The sequence below is a fragment of the Pollachius pollachius genome (genome assembly GCF_949987615.1).
Source record: "Pollachius pollachius genome assembly, chromosome: 8".
NCBI lineage: Eukaryota > Metazoa > Chordata > Actinopteri > Gadiformes > Gadidae > Pollachius > Pollachius pollachius.
This window is the reverse complement of record NC_136941.1, coordinates 4619635-4632487: the sequence shown is the minus strand read 5'-3', so window position 1 is coordinate 4632487 and position 12853 is coordinate 4619635. Positions and strand designations below refer to the sequence as shown.

General features: G+C 46.6%; 2 protein-coding genes across 2 annotated transcripts in view; both read right to left on the bottom strand.

Moving 5' to 3' along the window:
• Positions 1–1478: 1478 nt before the first annotated feature.
• Positions 1479–6950, bottom strand: bcap31 (B cell receptor associated protein 31). Its single transcript, XM_079740890.1, has 8 exons — positions 6852–6950; positions 6251–6347; positions 5763–5863; positions 4838–4982; positions 4391–4526; positions 4170–4290; positions 2752–2852; positions 1479–2401 (listed from the first exon to the last, which is right to left on the bottom strand). Exons 2-8 carry the CDS (start codon positions 6340–6342, stop codon positions 2366–2368), a joined length of 732 nt encoding a protein of 243 aa, XP_079597016.1. The 5' UTR covers positions 6343–6347; positions 6852–6950; the 3' UTR covers positions 1479–2365.
• A 4775-nt stretch (positions 6951–11725) lies between these two features.
• The window catches only part of plxna3 (plexin A3), a 41686-nt gene continuing 40558 nt past the window's right edge, over positions 11726–12853 (bottom strand). Inside the window, 3 exon segments of the mRNA XM_079741082.1 lie at positions 11726–11840; positions 12315–12465; positions 12762–12853. The exon segment at positions 12762–12853 is cut by the window's right edge and continues 121 nt beyond it. Of these exon segments, the coding sequence (XP_079597208.1) occupies positions 11745–11840; positions 12315–12465; positions 12762–12853 (339 nt within the window). The 3' untranslated portion in view covers positions 11726–11744.

Here is a 12853-nt window from a genome sequence, read left to right as displayed (position 1 = left end):
ACTGACTTGTACAGGTTTTCGCCCATTTGGACACTGGTCCTCATCCAAAGGGACGTCATGTCGGCTCTGCAGTCAATGATTTTTAGAGTTCAGCGGCAGCAGTAATCGAGGGCTTGACTTTCGCGCGGGCGGTCAAGGCGGCGCTTGACCATGGTAACAGAGAGCTCAACCAATCAAAGACGTGTCACTTTAGCATGTTTGGTAGTGTGGGGCTTTTAAATGGCCATACCATACCATCTTTTCACAATCCCTTGGCTCATGGTAAGTACACTTTGGATGGATACAACATAATGGCTTTTAATCAAAACCTCTGTGCAGAATATGAATGGGATTTTCACTTCCGGAACCGCCATGCTTTATAGGAGGGTCCTAATGTGTATCCAGAGAGCTAGTTTTCTATGGCTGAGCACCAAATGTGTGGCCACGCCTTCACACCTGCTGCTAGTATGAAGGATTTATTTTTGAATCTTTACAACCTGGGCTGAACACTTAAACCTCAGTCGTTTAAATTGAAACCTCAGTAGTCTACATTTGAACTAAAGTTTGCATTTGAACTACAGTAATATTTAAATGTAACAAATATGTTGAACATGAGATACAGTCTTAGTCTGGATTTCAAATATGGTAGTACTATAGTATTTAAAATTTGATTCAATTATAGGGAGTATAGTATGACATCACACTGACCAGATTACATCATGTGTGACATCACATTGACCAGATTACATGAGTGACATCACACTGACCAGATTACATCATGTGTGACATCACATTGACCAGATTACATGAGTGACATCACACTGACCAGATTACATCATGAGTGACATCACACTGACCAGATAATATGGTTAACATGCTAGTTGTTGGCTTGCAACTGGTTTCAATGCTAGCGGGGGAAATGATGTCTCCTGGCTTGCGGGTCCCAGGGATAGCAGCAGTGCAAGCATCTGTGCTAGCAGTAGTGTTAGCAGCATTGTGCCAAGCCCCTGTTTCCAGGAAGCCTGCTGGCTGTTTCTCTTGGGTAAATTGAGACACTGAGAAGCTGAAGACACGGTTCAGCTGCTGGATCTGGTTCAAACCAGACTGAATGTCAGAGGCCAGCAGAGCAGCTGCCCTAAACAGGAGGTGGAGGGCCTTATTCAGACAGGAGGAGGAGGTGCAAGTAGAGGGGCCTTACTAGGACAGGAGGAGGGAACTTATTGAGAGTGGAGGAGGTGCCAGTAGATGAACCTTATTAGGACACGAGGAGGTGCCTTGTTCAGACAGGAGGAGGGGCCTAGCTCAGACAGGAGGAGGTGGAGACGGCCAACTTTATACCAAGGCCAAGGCCATGGCCATAACCCCCGACATACAGTGATATATACTGCGATAAAGTTCTGGATTCATTCAGAGAGATTGATAGTGAAGGGGATGTCGTAGTGTATGATATATAGTGAGGGTGGTGTTATGGGTGTAGGCTGAGGACTTCGGTAAGCATGCAGAGAGAACTGGTTTATTGGAGCAGGAACAGCTTCAGTACATAACACACTCAGAGAGAGACAGGAGGAGGAGGGAGGAGAGAGTTCCCTTCCTAGAAGAGACCATACAGGAGGTTCAACTTTCCCCTTCTTCTCTGTAAACGGAGCCAGACCTCCTGGCTCGGAACAACAAGGCTCTTATTTATCACCCTCTACATTTCTTTAACCCATTTGGTCCAACTTGTGTCCTACAGTAAACAGGACAAATCATCAACAATAGCTCCATTTCCCACAAATCAACCGCTCCTTGTACAACACAAAAATACCAATAAAGTTTAGACATTCGATGAACAGTGCAGAAGAAGAGTCACACGGTGAAGCATGGTCTGAACATGAAGTCTGAAAAGCAGCCCCTCAGGATCAAACCGACTAGCAGGAGAAGCTCGAGGCTAAAGTCCACTGCCCTGAGCCAACAGGTGTCTGGCCCACCTGTCGGTCCTAGCAGGGGATTGGCTCCGGAACTCCCCCTAGCACTGACAGCCAATAAACCGCCTAAGGAAGCTAGCTTTTTAGCTTTAGCCAATGCGGCATTCACATAACATAACTTCAAACCGTGATAAAAGAAACCCACTGAACGGTGAGCACATCGCAACAGAGTAAAGCCCTGCTCTCCATACGGCTTTAGCATGAGGGCTAGCCTCCTCATGCTAACTGGAGGCTTAAAGCAGGCTTGGGTAGAGAAGGGTCTTATTGGTACTGTTCTTGAGGGGGGAATACTCCCTATTGGATGTCCCGCTGGAAACAAACTGTTTGCAACCGGTCCAAAGGGACATCAGTTATCAAGTGTGACATCATGTGCGTGAAGTGGTGGAGGCAGACGGAGCTTGATGAAGGTGAAGCGGGGAGCTTCAGTCTGACTTCTTGTCCCTGGAGTCTCCGCTGGCCTGAGGGGGGACAGAGTCATGGGATGTCATGTGATGTCATCACCCTCAAACAACGTCCTGTGGTTGATGAGCCACAACACCAGGAGCTTCACACTGATGAAGACCATTATCCCTGAGGAGGGAAGGGGAGGTCTATAGAACCTTTCTGCTATAGCTGCAGAACTTCGGCTCATGAAGCGGCCCATTGAGGGAAAGTTCAGCAGCACGACGCTGAGGACTTTCCTGAGGTTAACACCCCTATAACAGCAGAATGGAACGACCCGTTGGCTGGGACAGACTATTAAATCTGTGTCTATCCCTACACACGCACACATGTGTATGAACGTGTGTTAAGTGTGTGTGCGTCTCACCAGCAGCACGCTGTGCTCCCCCAGTAGCCGGTCGTACTCCACGGTCAGGTTCTCCGCCTGGGACTTCATGGCCCTCACGTCGCTGTCCGACTTCTGGAGAGCTGGGAGACACCGTGGAGGAGTCACTCAAACTGTAACCCCTACCTGCTCCTCATGACCAGTCTCTGTACTGTCTAACCCCTACCTGCTCCTTAATGACCTGTCTCTGTACTGTAACCCCTACCTGCTCCTCATGACCTGTCTGTACTGTCTAACCCCTACCTGCTCCTCAATGACCTGTCTCTGTACTGTAACCCCTACCTGCTCCTCATGACCAGTCTCTGTACTGTCTAACCCCTACCTGCTCCTTAATGACCTGTCTCCATACTGTAACCCCTACCTGCTCCTCATGACCAGTCTCTGTACTGTCTAACCCCTACCTGCTCCTTAATGAGGTCTCTGGACTGTCTAACCCCTACCTGCTGCTTGATTACCTGTCTCTGTACGGTCTAATCCCTCCATAATGACCCGTCTCTGTACTGTCTAACCCCTGCCTGCTGCTTAATGATGTCTCTGTACTGTCTAACCCCTACCTGCTCCTCATGACCCGTCTCTGTACTGTCTAACCCCTACCTGCTGCTTAATGAGGTCTCTGGACTGTCGAACCCCTACCTGCTGCTTGATTACCCGTCTCTGTACCGTCTAATCCCTACATACTTCTTAATGAGGTCTCTGGACTGTCTAAGCCCTACCTGCTGCTTGATTACCCGTCTCTGTACTGTCTAATCCCTCCATAATGACCCGTCTCTGTACTGTCTAACCCCGACCTGCTGCTTAATGAGGTCTCCGGACTGTCTAACCCCTACCTGCTGCTTGATTACCTGTCTCTGTACTGTCTAACCCCTACATACTTCTTAATGAGGTCTCTGGACTGTCTAACCCCTACCTGCTGCTTGATTACCCGTCTCTGTACTGTCTAATCCCTCCATAATGACCCGTCTCTGTACTGTCTAACCCCTACCTGCTCCTTAATGATGTCTCTGTATTGTCTAACCCCTCCACAACGATCCGTCTCTGATTAAGACCCTGCTGCCAAAGAAGGTAGACAAAGGTGTTCTCCTCCAGCTGTAGCCGGGCATGGCAGAGCCTCCTCCATTAAACTCATAACCTCCGTCGGGGTTTCTGATCCCACAAACACTTCGTAAAAGGGGGGCATTCCTATTCGGCAGAAGCACCTTTCATTAAAAAAAAAAAGGCACCCAACAATAAATTAGATTTATGGGGCCAACTAAGGTCTAGGGTTGGGCCAACTAAGGTCTAGGATGAAGATGCCAGTGAGGAGTGACCCATGGCTGGAGCCTCCTCACCTCCTTGCTCTCAGAGGAAGCCCTGGCCTCGCGCCCCCCCGGCTGCAAGGAGGCGCTAGTCCCCATCCTCACCTTTCTTGGTGGTGGCCAGCTCCTCCCTCAGAGTCTTCACCTCCTGCTCCAGGTCCTCCTCCTGTTCTCCAGACTTCTTAGCCCCCGCATCAGGAACTGCTAGCCCCGCCCCCTTCAGCTTCTACGCCAAGCACAGACAGGCAGTGTGTTGTAACCACGCGGACACGGGATGACTGGACGGTTAGCGGTGTACCTGTGTTTTGACCGGATGGTTAGCGTACCTGCTGTAGCTGGTCGTTCTCCTCCATGAACTTCTTGGCAGCGTTGCTAGCACCCTCTGCCTGCTTCTTGAAGGCCTCGTTGGACGCCATCAGGGAGGCCTGCTGGGACAGCAAGGTTGCTATGCGACGGAGAAGTCTGAAGGAGGGGGGGGATGACATCATCATCATGTCATTCCTAGCTGAACCGAAACTCACTCCCACCCTCTCCTAGCCGAAGCTCAGTCAGGGAGTATCCTGGTATACACTAGTACAGTATTACTAGTGTACTAGTAGTACTTGGTATACACTGCAGTAGTAATAGCATTTTGGTCTACACTACACTAGTCTTTGTATACACTACAGTAGTAATAGTATTTTGGTCTACACTAGTCTTGGTATACACCACAGTAGTAGTAGTAGTAGTAGTAGTAGTAGTAGTAGTAGTAGTAGTAGTAGAGTCAGTCTTACAGGCAGAGCAGCAGGGCGAAGCCGGCGATGTACTCGTTCCTCTGGGCCCTGAACAGCTTCATGTGGATGTGCTCCACTGCTGTGGGGTTGTTGACCAGGTCCACCTTCTCTGGGACGCTGTACTTCCTCACCTCGCGGAACGCATCTACACAGAGATAGACACATGATACAGATTGATATACAGACTTGAGATTAGTGATCGACCGATATCATTGGCCGATATTTGCGTATTTTTTACGTGTATCAGTATCGGCCAATATGTTTTTCAGTATCGGCCATTTTTTTTTTTTTTTTTTTTTTTTTCTTCGGCATGATTTACAGACAGTTCAATAAACAGTTCATTTTTTTTTAATTGAGATATTGTAACATTTGTTATCATCATTGTGTCATTTTTATGTTAATTGAGGGAGGCTTAGCCTGGAAATCCAGACCCACATCTAGAAAACTGTGGGTCTGGGGTCTGGCAACGAGTAATGAAAATGGCCCAAGTCGAGGGGCCGCACCAAGCATGCATTTGAAAATATCAGAAGAATACAATGGGTGACGTATCCACACCAGTGGAGCTAACCAATAGATAAGACTCTTGCAGTGTCCGGTCGGTAAAACAGCAACGCTTTTGGCCCGCCTATATTGATACATCACGAGTATACACAAGTATATTGCTCGTTCCCAGAGTGACTGGCTGAGCAAATTCAAATTGTGCGTTTGTGAGAACTATGGATTTCCAGGGTATTATCAGCTCCAAATATCGGCTCAAGAAAAATCGGTATCGACGTATCGATTATCGGCTAAGGCTGATGAAAAATATTGGTATCGGCCCTAAAAAATCCATATTGCTTGATCCCTACCTGAGATAGATGCATTACATACCCAGAGATACTTACATACATAAATACATACATATTAAAGATAGCTATTAACCCACCGATGAGCAGGAAGACCAGGATGGCGATGGCCACCATGAAGGAGGTGTTGCCGTAGAGAGCGATGGTCTGGACCATGCGGGACTTGAAGAGGCGACTCCACCTTGACACACATGGCACACTCCGACTTCATTCTCCACTGAAACTGTTCATAGTCAACAGGCCAGCACTGCCCCCTAGAGGAGGAACCAACTCACTACACAACAGGCTGTCAGCAGGAAGAGTCATGGGACTACAGTAATAACACCCACTCAGTGAGTGATTTATTTGTTTACAGGCTGGTCTCTATCTCTACATCGAGATAGAGAGATATCTATCTCGATACAAAGAGCGACATCTCTCTCGAGATAGAGACTGAGAATATAGTTTGACAGTATTTACCTTAAAAAGGAACATAGTGTACCTTTAAGCCAACGCTACGCAACGCAGTCTGAGTTAGGGTAATGTTAAGGTAGGGTGACGGTAAGTAGGTTAAGGTAAGGATACCGACCTCTTAGGTGAGATGAAGGGGATGCAGAGCAGCAGCACCAGGAACACCTCCATGTAGAGGAAGGTGGCCACGGCCATCCACTGGAGACTCATCCTGCCTGAAGAACACCACACTCACTACTGGTCTAGTACACTACACTCACTACAGGTCGAGTACACCACACTCACTACTGGTCCAGGACACACCCCTACTGGTCCAGTACACCACATACACTACACTACACACCACCCCCCCCCCCCCGCTTCTGGTCCAGTACACCACTCCCCTACTGTACACTCCCCTCCCTCCAGCTACAACATGACAAATAATAACCTAGTCGAACGTCAATATAATATTATTACTAGTGCCGTATATAATACATACCTCACAGTACAGCAATGCATACTTCATAAATAATACAGTACTAGTAGTATACACTGTGTATAGTAGTACAATACAACAGTAATACAACAGTACTTCATACCTGCGAAGTCGAACCAGCGATCGATGGCGTTGTTAGCATGAATTACATATAACTAATACTTCTAATATATACACTTCGTACTAAACTAATACTGTATAAATCATATATGTAATGATACTACTACTACACTCCACTTACCGAGGATATAAGTAGAGACGAGGAGTGGAGAAACAGTGGCCGTTTGGACCTCACAAGCTAGGCTAGTTAGCTTAGCTTTCTGTCAGATAGACTTCCGCCTTTAATGCCAGCTCATCACAGCATCCGCTGCTCTGATTGGACAGCAGGCGGCTGCGTCCCAATTCAGAGAATGTACGTTGAGAATTGTATCAGAAATTGAAAGAAAAATTGACTGTTCTTCTGTCTGTATGTACAGTATGTCTATGAACAGTCAGCATGTAAACTACATATAATGTTTACATGTGACCAGGAATTAAACTACATGTAATGTTTACATTTGACCAGGAATTAAACTACATGTAATGTTTACATTTGACCAGGTATTAAACTACTATGTAATTTTTCATGGGGCCTGTGATAGCCCTACATGTCATGTTTCCAGGGGACAGCAGGGGGAGCCCTTCGCTTTGTAAAGTCTGCTCGCTCGCCCTTCCAGACCTCCATCAGATTTTAATATTTCACATTTTTATTTGGACATTCAATTATGTTTTTTTCGTTTTCTAGAAACACAGTCTACGCCCATTATTTTCTGCGGTGATATTTTGCTCAATGCTTGCAGTATATTTATTTATCCGATCTCTCTAATACAGTATGGTAGAAATGTAAACGAAAATGTTTGGTGACATTATAATAACCATAAAAAATAATTTTAAATTCAATTTCATTAATTTAGAGGTCTTAGCAAATATTTATTTTTATTCATTTTAAATTCGCATGATAATTATTTCATGAGTTTAGAGGGGGAGGGACACCGAATGTCAGACAGAGAGACAGACAGGCACGTTTTGTCCTAATATGACAATGATCATCCTTCATAAATAAAGAATTAGCAACAAAGTCATGTGACCAGCTGCCAACCAATCATAAATAATGCAGCAGTCTAGTCTGGGCGGTTGCTGGGCAGGCTAGTCCGGCCCAGGTCCTATAACCAGGTCAGGTCCATGTATTAATCACTTATAACCAGGTCAGGTCCATATATTATTCACTTATAACCAGGTCATGCCCATGTATTAGTCACATATGAAAGGACTTCAAACCAGGATACTTGATGGAATAGTACTAGTAGAGTACTACTGTAGTATTTTCCTGTAGGATGGTTCAATATACTATTGTGCTGAGGTATAATACTGTAGTATAGTCTTGCATTCTTTTTGTATAGTCCTGTAGTAAAGTACAGTATACTGTTGTACTGATGTATAATACTTTAGCAAAGTCCTGTCGTACAGTAGTATATTCCTGTAGTATAGTACAGTATACTATAGTGCTGAGGTATAATACTGTAATACCAGAATACAGTATTCATGTATTTATGGGAGTACTGAATCAATGACCTCACTAGATGTAATCAAGAATTAAACGCACACACACACATAAACACACAAACAAACACACACACACACACACTCACAATATGTGAACTAACGCACACACACCCATATACACACACAGACTGACTCAGCAGAGTTGCCCGGTATTGGTTGCCATGGTGATCCCATCCTTACAGAATGCTGAAGTGGTCCAATTACACTCTCGTCTGGATCCCTAATTGATTGATTACAAGCCTGATGGACGCCGCTCTTAACGAGCCATTAGCTAATTGGTAGGTGCTTTACTGACTGTGTGTGTGTGTGTGTGCGTGTGTGCGTGTGCGTGTGTGCGTGTGTGTGTGTGTATTTGTGTTGATGTTTGTGTGTCTGTTGGTCAGGGAGGAGGGGGCTGGTCAGCTGATGGGGTAACCCTCTTCAGGTAAGGTGCACCATCCCAGGCTCCATCAGGTTAGTCTCCTCCATCACCGGCAGGTGGGGCCTGCTCCACCTTCCATACACCACACATGTTATATCATTATACATCACTGCTGGTCTTACTGATGACATGTTATACATATACTACTTTATCACTGTTACTATAACTAGTAGTATTACTAGTGTATTAACTCTAGTCTGCTCATAGCTTAGTGTGATTGAGTTTGTATTTGTATTATTATGTGTGTGTATGTGTGTGTGATTTATTGTGTGTGTGTGAGTGTTTGTGATAGTGTGTGTGTGTGTTATTATGTTTGTGTGTGTGTGTGTTTCTGATTCAGTGTGTGTGTTGTTGTGTTTGTGTGTTTCTGATTGAGTGAGTGAGTGTGTTTTTATGAATGAGTGATTGAGTGTGTGTGTGGGGGGGGTTTCTGATTGAGTGAGTGTGTGTGTGTGTTTGGGGGCATCGTAATATCATATTAGTATTGATTATTGATTCTTATTTTGCACACACACACGCACAAACAGACTCAATCACAAAAACACACACTCACTCACTCAGTGTGAGTGTGCAGACACACAGATATACAGATACACACAAACACCCACAAACACACACATAGACACACACATCCAGGTCCACATCATGACATCACAAAGGAGAGTCTCAGTGTTTCCGACACTTTAGTGAAATCACACAACTATACAAACTGAGCAGAAGGCAATGGCAATGGTAGAAAAACAGACAGTTACATGAAATATCATCAGCAATACATCACAACTCAGGAAACAAAACAAGGCGATGGACCCAGAACTTCATGGAGTCGAGTGTGAATGTGTTCAGGCATGGTGTGAGAGAGAGAGAGAGAGAGAGAGAGAGAGAGAGAGAGAGAGATGTACTGAATGTTGAAGGCTTTTGGTTATTTTACAAACTAATAAAAGCATGTTCACCTGGCACAATAAATATGATCAAATAAATATCAATAAATACATGGAACCACCTGACTGTGTGTGTGCGTTTGAGCATGTGTGTGTCTCAGTCTCCATTCCTCCCAGTATGTGTGTGTGTTGGAATATGTCGATGTCTGTTTGTGTGTGTGTGTGTGTGTGTCATGGAGAGCATAGTTCAGTCATACACAAAACACACACACAAACACACACACACACAGACAGTGTTTGCTACTATAGCCATCCCTGCTTCACATAATTCTTTCATCCTTTTCCTTATCGCTTTTCTTCCTCTTTCCTCACCCTTCCCCTGCACTCCTCACCCCTTCTTCTCCTCCCTTTCTCACCCCCTCTCCTCCCTACCGCTGTAGTACTGTGTACCAGCGGGGGAGACAGGCTGGGGGAGACAGGTTAGGGGAGACAGGGAGGTTAGGACAGCTAATGGCTTTAAGTTTAGAGTTTATTGCTCTGATCCATAAATGATATCTACTATCTCTTTCTTAATACTAAACACCTGATACACAGACACACACACACCCTCACACCCACACACCACACACACACACACACACACTGTGTGTCAGTGAAGATGAAATGATAGTGGTGTTGCTCCCTGTACCCTCCCCCCCCCACCCAACCCCCTCGACGGACCGCACACAGCTGCTCCCAGGACCCTAACCCCAGACCTGGCCTCTAGCTCCTAGCTCCTGGACCCTAGCTCCTAGCCCCTAGCTCCTAGCCAGGAGCTAATGAGTCCAGTCCGGTCCATGCCGGTCCGGACCGTCTGTGGTCTCTAACCCTGGGTTCTGGTCCTGGTTTTGTCCACTCCACACAGTAGCCTTGTATGTTTCTTAAAATCCACAAAGTTCTTATTACACATTAATAATCCTTCTATATTTCATCAGCATTATTTCACTATTTTACAATTATGGCCACAAGTCCTAAAACAGAGTCTTGTGTTCAGTCCGGATGACTCCAGTCCGGGTTTTGATGTGTTTTGGTCCAAGTCCGGTCCAGCTCCGTCCAGATCTGGCTCCGGGCTTTACATGGCACTGTAGCTCTGCACAGTATATCCCCCCAAGCATGGCACTCTGTGTGTGTGTGTGTGAGTGTGTACGTGTGTGTGTGTTTGTGTGAATGTGTGTGTGGGTGGGTTTGTGTGTGTGTGTGTGTGTGTGTGTGTGTGTGTGTTTTCAGTTGAAGATAATAATCAAGCATTTCTGATCACGTTTCCATGACAACGTGAGAGTGTTGGAATGTATCGGTTCTTCCTCTCCGGTCTCCACAGTCTTCAGTGGTCGGCAGTAAGTTACTAAATAGTCTGTCTGGCCAATCACAGGCCAGTGGCCATTTGGACTGACCAATGACAGGGCAGGGTTGAGGTCAGGTAGTAGGAAGAGGGGTGGGATGAAGAGAAGAGGAGAGGGAGGGGAGGAGGAGGAGAGGAGGAGAGGAGATAGGAGAGAAGAGGAGGAGAGGGGAGGAGGATAGGGATAAGGAGAGAGGAGAGAGGAGAAGAGAGAGGAGAGGAGAGAGAAGAGGAGGAGAGGAGAGAGGAGAGGAGAGAGAATAGGAGGAGAGGGGAGGAGGAGAAGAAGGGGAGGAGAGGAGGGAGAGGAGAGGGGGGGAGAGGAGAGGAGAGAGGAGGGGAGTATGGCCACAGGTATAGGTCTGTTGCTAAGCATTGAGGCTCAGTGTGAATGATTGTTCAGTGTTGAGACGCTTCAACACAGAGGAACACAGAGATATAGAACTCCTTTAGAACCTCTAGAACTCCTTGACAACTCTGTTAGAACCTCTAGAAGTCCTCTAGAACCTCAGGAGAACCTCAGGAGAACCTCAGGAGAACGAGGCTCAGACTCCAGTGCCGTCCAACTGATGAACCACAGAAGAATCTGATTGGCTGCTCGACGTTGGGTCATCCGACTCCTCCCTCAAGTCTTCAAGCCCAGTTCCCGGGGGTCTCCGCGGCAACGCGGCTCCGCGGTGTTGCCATGGCAACACAAAATAAAAACAACAACAACAGGCTGTATGCTTTGATCCCGAGTGGCTGGGATCAATCGATTCATCCATCAGTGATCAATAGTCTGACACTGCCCCTCGCTCGGCTTCACTCCTCCTCCTCCTCCTCCTCCTGCTCCCTCTGCTCCTCCTGCTCCTCCCCTCAGCTGTTCCCTGACATCAGGTTGATGGCTTGCTCCAGCTTGTGTCTCAACTTGTGTTTGCGGCAGTAAGAGTCCCGGTCCAGGGCCGTCACGATCTGAAACACGGTATGACATCAGCATGACATCAGCATGACATCAGCATGACATCAGTATGACATCACCGTGACATCAGTACGGCATCATCGTGACATCAGTATGACATCATCGTGACATCAGCATAACATCAGCATGACATCAGTATGACATCATCGTGACATCAGTACGGCATCATCGTGACATCAGTATGACGTCAGTATGGCATCATTATGACATCACAGACACAGCACCACATCATTATGACATCCTTATGACATCATTAGGACATCATAGACACAGCGCCACATCATTATGACATCCTTATGACATCATCATGACATCACAGAGACAGGACCGCATCGTTATGACATCCTTATGACATCATTAGGACATCATAGACACAGCGCCACATCATTAATGACATCATTAATGACATCCGTACGACTGAATTACATCATTGATAATCCATGAGGGTAATGAAGTCAGGCTCTCACCTCCTCCTTGTACTTGTTGATGTAGAAGTAGAGCTCACTGAGCGCGCTCAGTGTGTTGAACTCGTTGCCATGGAGACGTGACTGCTCCACCAGGTAAGCGTCCATGTCCTGATCACTGATGCTGGGCAGCTTGGAGATGTCCCGGTAGTACCTACACACACACACACACACACACACACACGCACACACGCACACACACACAAACACGCACACACACACAAACACGCACACATGCACACACACACACACACACACACACACACACACACACACGCACACACACACACACACACACAAACACGCGCACACACACGCACGCATAAACACACATACACACACACACACTGGTTAAGGTTCCGTCTGGTTCTCTAGGTGATGCAGACTGGTTAAGGTGGTGCAGTCTGGTTCTCCAGGTAAGATGTAGACTGGTTAAGGTGGTGCAGCTACCTCTCCACCCAGCTCTTGTAGTTGGGGATGTCCTTGGCGTAGAGCAGCTTGTTGGACGGGGAGTCCTTGCCCAGCCGGTGCTCGGAGGTGGA

Excerpts from the sequence above, each read along its gene's own strand:
- bcap31 (XM_079740890.1), bottom strand. The coding sequence starts at position 6,342 with ATGAGTCTCCAGTGGATGGCCGTGGCCACCTTCCTCTACATGGAGGTG. Across the intron at positions 5,864-6,250 it reads CCCTTCATCTCACCTAAGAG|GTGGAGTCGCCTCTTCAAGT; the intron begins GTCGGTATCCTT and ends ATGTGTGTCAAG. Across the intron at positions 4,983-5,762 it reads CCTGGTCTTCCTGCTCATCG|ATGCGTTCCGCGAGGTGAGG; the intron begins GTGGGTTAATAG and ends ATCTCTGTGTAG.